Source organism: Elephantulus edwardii, unplaced genomic scaffold, assembly GCF_000299155.1.
Source record: "Elephantulus edwardii isolate Elephantulus edwardi_28Jun2011 unplaced genomic scaffold, EleEdw1.0 scaffold00056, whole genome shotgun sequence".
NCBI classification, from domain to species: domain Eukaryota; kingdom Metazoa; phylum Chordata; class Mammalia; order Macroscelidea; family Macroscelididae; genus Elephantulus; species Elephantulus edwardii.
The window spans coordinates 5,972,391-5,981,105 of NW_006399806.1; the positions used below are offsets into that span (position 1 = coordinate 5,972,391).

The window sequence follows — 8,715 nt, forward strand, 5'->3', positions numbered from 1 at the left end:
CTGAAATATGTCAATTGGTATACCATCTATTCCTGGAGTTTTATTTTTTGCCATTTCCTTCAAAGCAGCCTGAACTTCTTCTTTCATCACCATAGGCTCTTGCTCATATGTTGTTTCATGAAATTCTTCTGTATTGTAAGAGAAGACTCTTCAGAGAAAAAGACATGTTTGTTTCCTCAGACTATGGTTGGATAGGACTGGGCAAATCAGAAATTGACTTTCTAAAATGGGAGGATTGGGGAAGCAACTCATCCACAGCTGGCTGGCGGGAGGTGACATGTCTGTGGCCTGATTGTACTCTTCTGGCCATTTTTAAAATAATCTTAAGACAGAAGATGAAAAATGACTGACCCAAGCATTGTGCGGAGCTCACTGCATCATGGACTGCCTTCAGACAACCTTGGTTTGACTCCTTTTCTTCTGCAATTATTACTTTTTTCAACCTTGAGAGAGTCTGTGTATCACTCTGGAAGCTCCTTCTCCATTTGTGGAAGGGGAAAGTAATAATACCCTCTTTGAGTAACAATTACACCACTTGGCAGAGAAGAAGAGGGCAACGATGGTGGCACTAGAGCCAAAAGTGCTATCCCCAGCTGTAGGCCCTGGTAGGGTGCAAGGTCCAGACCTCAGAAGAGCTTTGGGTCTGGGGAGAGCCATCCAGTCCCTGGGGAGAGCCACCCAACCCTTGGGGAGAGCATCTGGCGTGTATGAGGAACTTTATCTAAGCTACTTTCCTCCATCTCCTCCTCCAGTACACCTGGGAGTGACACCTCCAAAGTCCTTTTCTGTATAACTCACATGTCTGAACTCTCTTGGTTGTTTCTTTCCTATAGGTAACCTGACCACTGAGTCGTATTCCAGAACTTGTACCCCGAGCCCTGTTCCAGAGACAAAAGGGATATAATTGTCAGCTAAGGAAACAAAAGTGGGTGGAGTATCAAAGTTCTGCCAGCCATTCCCACTGGATTCACCCATGCAAATACCATGCAGTAAAAGGGCAGAAAACATCAGTAAAATATATTCTAACTGAACAAGAAGGCATGCTGCTTCAAATGAAGACCACCAGTAAATTGTTAAAGTGGGTTCAACTTCCCCTTCATCTTAATGTCCTTGTTCAGCATGAAGCAGCCAGTCTGTTGCACCCCTATTTCCAAATGGGAAATCCACAAATAAAAAAGACAATCTCTTTGTAAAAAAAAAAAATCATAACCATTAGACTATGCCCACCATTACCCTGTCTTTTCTGGTTCCTGCCAGATCTTTCTCATAACTTTACCCACTCTCTCTACTCACCAAATTGAGCGACCCTGTGATTTCATCCGCACCCATCCTCACCCTATGCTCTCAACCCTTAGCCAGAATTCCAGGCTGGGTTTAGAAGGCTTGTGGTTCTAGGGATATTGTACATTTAATTGTACAAATTAAATTTAAAGTAGCATTAATAAAATAAATCACAGACATAAAAACAAATGCATTTTTTAATGAGTAATTAGTGTTCAGTGGTGTCTTACTAATTCAGAAAGATATTAACATACATCTATATGGTCGATCTAAAATTTATTTAAAATATAATTGAGATAGAGCAAAGGAAATAAAAAATCCTGAAAACAATAAATCTTCAAGCACAGAAGCAATATACATATGCCAAATGATATATTTCTATTGCCCCTCTACCCTCCATGCCTCGTTACCTGAGAACTAATCATGCGCTGAGATGAGCGAGCAATATTGGCAGGCAGACCAAAGAAACTAGGCTTGTCATCTTCTGGAAGCTTTTCAATGACAGCACGATAATCCTAAATTTAATTAAAAAGATAAAAAATATTTTATTTCTGAAGTTTGAGTTTATAAATACTAAAATCAGGATAAAGGAATATAATGGAGTATTAAATTATCAATTATTCTTATTTAGTTTTGTCAAGGTTTTCTTTCTCAGCTAAATTTCATTTTCTATCTATGTCATACTAAGTAATTTACAAGATACTGGTTCTCTTTGTCATTATTATTTTTACAATACTGTATTTACTATCTTGGATTTCTGAAGAAGTAAAGCATACACATATCTGATTGACTATTCCTACCATAAAGAACCCTGGTGGCACAAGCTTTAAACACTGGACTAGACAGTCGTTTGAACCCACCAGCCACTTTTGGGGGAAAAGATATGACAGTTTGTTTCTACAGGTTCATAAAACACCAAACCCACTGTCACTAAGTCAATTCTGACTTGAGGCTGAAACCTTCTACTCTGCTCTACAAGGCTCTTACAATTCAAAACTGACTCAACAACATATTAAGAAGATTTCAGGAAAGTCCTATGAATGATTATTTTTCCTGTAACCTATCAAGCACCAATTTATAAGGTGCTAATATTATAGAATTTTTAAACTGACAGAAACTTCCTAAACCTGCATGCAAATTCTAGCATATAAATAAGCACTATTTTATAAATCATTATCACAAAGCAGTTAATTCCATAGCTAATTTTTCTGCTCAGGAAGTGTTATGAAATACATTGATAATATAATTTCATTTTAACTATTATTCTAAGCATTATATTGTTGTTGGTGGTGGTGTTAAGTGCTGTCAAGTCATAGGTGACTCATAGTGACCCTATGAACTAAAGACCTGAACACTTGTATAACTTTGGTCATTTTTCCACCTTCACAGAGTTTCTGGAGGTAAGCCATTTCGGAATTGGATGTCACTCCTGCTTCCAAGCTTGTTTTAATAGGGCAGCTCCACCAAACACTGTACACTATGGGTAACCATTATCAGATTTGACACATTAGTGTCACAGTGTTTAGCATCACAGCAACCACGAGTTAGAACCTCTGTACAGCAAATGGACAAACCAGTGCTATACTACTTAGAAGAATGTTTGACCAAAAACAATTAAAACCAGGCCTGAGGGCCACAGATTAAAACCAGCCAGCTTGGGCTTGGTAGCATCACTTTCTGTCCACTAGGCCAAAAGAGCTCTCTTTATGCTGTTGCTGAGCATTTGCATTACCTACCCAATATTCACCAAGCTTTATCTACTCATGAACTTCACATGGCAAATTAAGTATACAGTAAGAGGATTTATAGATTTAGGCCAAAACTTGGAATTATATTTTGTCATCTTTTCATGAAGAAACAGGTTATTTCAGTTAGCAGTGCAATACACTATGAACTACATCAGCAGAGCTCTGAGAAGACAAATTATTTTATAAGAGCTTCTGTAGGTGAAGCTCTGTGAGCCCAGTTGTAAGAAGCTACACTAATAAATAAACCCTTCAGTTTATCATACAAATTCTAATTCACCAGCTGCTTCTCTGGAGAAAGAAGGGCAATCTCCTCCCATAGATTTTCTGCCTTTGAAAACCCACTAGAAGGCAGAAATGTGTCAGTTCCAACTTGACAGTACATAACTATATATATATACACACACACACAGAGAGAGAGAGAGAGAGCACGCTCTGGTGGCTTGGTGGTAAGGAATTGCACTGTCTACCCAAAGAGCAAATGGTTCAAATCCACCAGTTGCTCCCTGGAAGAAAAATGGGCAATTTCCTCCATGCAAATTATGGACTCGGAAAATCTGCTGGAGAGTCAGCTTTGAGTTGGTTCCTACTAGATAGCACATAATAACACCTGTTGGAACAGTCTCAAAACAATTGCGCTGCTAACCCAAAAGTTACACCCTCCTGGTGATAAAATCCACCAGCTGCTCTGAAAGAAAGATGTTTACTTTCCTTCTGTGAAACTGAAAACTTTGGAAACCAACTCAATAGAAAAAAATTTTACTTGACTTTTGATTACATATGTATCTTCTGGTCATGAAATTCTAACAAAAGTAGGAAATGTATGCGTTAACAGTATGATATCCTACTTTTTAAACACCAATAATATTCCATGTAATTAACTTCCTATATGTTTATAATAATAATGTGAAAATTATCAGTCAACTATGACAATAATCAAAATTAGTTTATAATAAAACACTTTCTAAAAATTGTTTATATATTTTTACTTAAAAGACCATTTATTTCACAAATCCGCGCATAACAGTGATTTTCAAATGTAAATTAAATGAAATCTCATGCAGATTTAACATTTTTGGCAGCTGCTCTTAAAACTGTCCAAATTTAAAAGAAAAACTCCAGAAAGTTCAATTTGAAAATCGAGGATCTGGAAAAAAGACAAATATTAGAAAGTCACATTGTCATTATAGGGTTGTTTTTCCTCCTATAACTTGAGTCGCAAATGATTCAGTGGCATGTAACGACAAAAACAACAACAACAACTCAACATTTGCAAACTTCCTCAAGATGTTCAATAATAATGCATATATACACACACATGTAACTATTGTGTGTATGTATCTGTGTGGGTGAATGGTATGTCTATGTATAGTGTGGGTGTCTGTGTTTGTGTGGGCACGAACAAAAATCCAGCTTGGAAATTTTTACCACCTTCTCTCTACCAAACCAAATTAAACAGAAAGTTAATCATTGATTCATGTCAGCCTCTAAACTTAAAACTATTACTTTTGTAGTGTTAGAACTTTGATAATTTTAAAATAATTTACATATTCTTATCTAGACTTTCTAGAGTCTTCTGTTTACCCTGAAAGAACTGAGAATGACTTAGCCTTACTCAGACAGAAGAGTATATACTCTATAATGTCATTTATAAAGAGGCAAAAATAGGCAAAAAATATCTATTTCTCCTCCACTGCCATGGAGTTGATTGTAATTCAGAGAGCGTCTGTCAGGTTTCAGAAGCGGTAAATCTTAATAGGAAGAAACTACCCATCTTTCACTCAAACAGATCAAAATTGCTGGAGATGTCCATCTTTTGGTTAGCAGCATCAAGTTAATGGTCACGCCTGTAGGGAAGGTAGTTACTAGAAAATAGCATGAGTGTCTTCTTTATCTCTTGATTGTAATGTGTTCAACATATAAAAAAATTCATTGTCATGTACATTAATGAAGTACACTTTAATGTATGTGTTTAATTTTTCAATGTGAATGTTAAAGTTGTTTGTTGTTGTTAAGTGCCGTCAAGTTGTAGGTGACTCAAGATGACCCTATGAAGGAGAGTCCTCGACGCATGGGTGCCTTTCATCCTCTCTCCAGGTTCATAGGGTTTCTGGAGGCAAGCTATTATGGAAGTGGATGCCACTCCTCCTTCCAAGCTAATGTTAAAGTAGAAATAGAAGATTTGTGATTAACTCTGGAAATAAATACATAAAATATGAAAGATAATTAGTTTGGTCTTCCACTGTCAATTTCTCCTAATAGAAGGTAAGCTCCATAGCTGTACCACCATATCCACAATGATAGGGCCTTTCAATGAGCAGGTGTGCATGCATATCACTGAATCACTGAATAAATGCATGAACACCACAAAAACATAAAAGATGGCATATTTAATAATGTTGTTGTTGTTGTTGTTGCTATGTGTCGTCGAGTCATTTCCAACTCATAGCGACCCTATGCACAACAGCCCTAAACCCTGCTCTATCCTGCGCCAAGTGCACCGCCTCGGACACACCCATCCCGATTACCCCAGTCACCGAATCAATCCATCTCATAGAGGGTCTTCCCCTCCTGCGCTGTCCCTCCACCCTCTCAAGCATGATGTCCCTCTCCAAGGACCTGTCTGTCCCTCCTTACAACATGTCCAAAGTATGTCAGACGAAGCCCCAGAATCCTTGCCTCCAAGGAGTAGCTTGGTTTAATCCTCTCCAAGATGAATCTGTTTGTTTTCCTGGCAGTCCAGGGTACATTCAGTACCCTTCTCCAGCACCACAGCTCAAAAGCATCCACTCTCCTTCTGTCCTCCCTAGTCATTGTCCAACTCTCTGATGCATAACAAGCGATTGCACATACCATGGCCTGTATCAGGCGCACCTTAGTCTCCAGAGAGACACTGTTGCTCCTGAGTACCTTAGAGAGGTCCCTAACAGCAGACTTTCCAATCGCGATCCACTTTTTGATTTCCTGACTCCTGGTGCCAAGAGTGTTGACTGTGGAGCCGAGCAAACTGAAGCTGTGAACACTCTCAATCTCTTCGTCATCCATCCTGATGCTGCCAATTGGTCCAGTGGCGAAAATCTTTGTCTTCTTGACATTGAGCCTCAGTCCATACTGAAGGCTGCAGTCCTTGACCCTTTGCAGCAAGTGCATGAGGTCCTCCTCAGTTTCAGCAAGCAGGGTTGTGTCATCTGCATAACGGAGATTGTTAACAGACCTTCCACCAGTCCTGATGCCACAATTCTCCTCATAGAGCCCAGCCTCTCAGATAATCTGCTCTGCATACATGTTGAAAAGGTATGGAGACAGGATGCATCCCTGGCGTACACCCTTCCCAATTTTGAACCATGCAGTGTTACCCTGCTCTGTTCTGACTACTGCCTCTTGGTCCAAGTATAGGTTTCGTATTAGCACAATTAAATGTTCTGGGATTCCCATTCTTCTCAGAGTCAGCCACAGTTTGTTATGATCCACACAGTCAAATGCCTTTGCATAATCAATGAAACACAGGTAGACATTCTTCTGGTATTCTCTGCTTTCAGCCAAGATCCATCTAACATCAGCAACAATATCCCTAGTACCACAACCCCTTCTAAACCCAGCCTGGACTTCTGGCAGTTCTCTGCTGATGTGCTGTTCTAATTGTTTTTGGATGATCTTCAGTAGAATCTTGCTTGCATGTGAAATCAATGACACTGTTCTGTAGTTTCCACACTCAGTTGGGTCACCTTTCCTTGGAATGGGAATATAGATCTCTTCCAGTCAGTTGGCCAAGTGGTTGTTCTCCAGATTTCTTGGCACAACTTGGTGAGCACACCCAGGGCAACATCTGTTATCTGAAATACTTCAATTGGTATACCATCTATTCCTGGGGCCTTATATTTTGCTATTTCCTTCAAAGCAGCTTGAACTTCTTCCTTCATCACCATAGGCTCTTGCTCATATGTTATTTCTTTAAATTCCTCTGTATCTGCCAATTCCTTTCTATATAATGACTCAGTATATTCCTTCCATCTTCTTTTAATACTTCCTGGATCATTTAATATTCTGCCCAAAGCATCCTTGATTACAGCAACTAATATGATAGATATATTAAATAAAAATAATAGTTAACATTGGTTTTTAAATTTTTGGCTTTTAAAAATTAAATTGCTGAAATGAGGACATTCTTTTGAAAACAGGTTCAGAGAAAATGACAAAATACAAAGAAAATAGCTGTCTAATTGAATGTATATATTTATAATTAATAAATATATATGTAATTATTATACTCAGATAACAAAATGTGGGCATTTGAACAAACAAAGGTTTGTGGCAAAATAAATCAGAATTGAAATCTTTGAGCTATATTAATGTTATTTCTAGAAGACATGCTAGCATTCTAGGAAGCTTTTACACTCAAAGCAAAAAAATACAGCTGCTAAAATAAAGACATATAAACAACAATTTTGCTCTAAAAGACAGATTTAAAAAGTCTCTAATATTTAGATAAACTTTATATTTACAAACCAGGAAGGAAAGATATCCATTAAATATCTTTTACTTTATTCTTAAGTGTAAAAGGGCACTCTGATGTCCACTAGGAAACAACAGATCCTTCCATTATAGTTCTTCACTGCAAGTCAATAATCTGAATTAGCTGCCCTGTGCATCTGCCTACACACTAGCTCCTTTTCATTATTATAGCCAACCAATCTTAATTAAATACCTTAGGTTTATAAAACACTTTATTAGAATTTAGAGAATGAATTCACATACAAATATTACCCTATGTATATAAAAGCAAATAGACATTTAAAAGGAAATAATATATAAATCAAATTATTATAAATTCTTTAAGTGTCTGAGAATAGAATTTTTTTTTTTTTACCTACCAAGATGCTGCAGGATTTTGGCAGAGATATAGGATATTGAAAAATGTTTTTCTTATCTCTTTGGCCTAATCCATCAATTATTGAAGAATTAAAAAATTGCTTCATATATGATTGAAGAACTCTAAGATCAAAATAGTTATCTATACGTCCACCATAAACAGCATTTTCAAGTAAGCCATGCACAAATTCCCACTGTACATCTTTGGTACCTATTTTTAAAAAACAAAAAAGTTGGTATTAACGTCATTGCTAATATATTAACTAAATCTTTGAGAAAATGACAATTTATAACATATAAGAACACTGGATTAGTATAATGAAATTATTATTCATTAAGAATAGTAAAACCCAGAAACAAACCCACTGCCTTTGAGTCAACTTTCAACTCATAAGAACCCTGTAAGGCAGGGTAGAACTGCCCCACAGGACTTCCCAAGTTTTAATATTTATAAAAGCAGACTGATAAATCTTTCTCCCATGGAGCAATTGGTAGGCTCAAATCACTGCATTTTTGCTTCTTGGCTCCCAAATATTCATGCTGGAACTATTTAATAATACTAAAAAGAATTTGAAGATATCTTGGAAAAATTACAGTTTCTATAAGTTATAGTAAAAGCAACAGATAATGGAACTAAGAAAAGCAGTTAACTTTGGGATAGAGTAGGTCAATGTTGGGAAATGTGTAGAAGGAGTTCATGGGGTGGACTCGGAAAAGATGATAATATTTTATGTTTATGCATTTTGAGCTGGTTAAACAGTTTAATTTTTTAAATAGAATATTGAACTTTACATTAATGTGTATTAGCCTGATTTTTTTT

At 37.1% G+C, this 8,715-nt stretch overlaps 1 protein-coding gene across 1 annotated transcript in view; it reads right to left on the bottom strand.

The window, feature by feature from the left end:
- Positions 1–8,715, bottom strand: part of DYNC2H1 (dynein, cytoplasmic 2, heavy chain 1) — a 440,751-nt gene that overhangs the window by 96,745 nt on the left and 335,291 nt on the right. Inside the window, exons 81-82 of the mRNA XM_006887344.1 lie at positions 7,898–8,106; positions 1,692–1,796 (exon numbers count right to left, since the gene is read on the bottom strand). Coding sequence (XP_006887406.1) covers positions 1,692–1,796; positions 7,898–8,106 — 314 coding nt within the window. The remainder of the gene's footprint in view (positions 1–1,691; positions 1,797–7,897; positions 8,107–8,715) is intronic.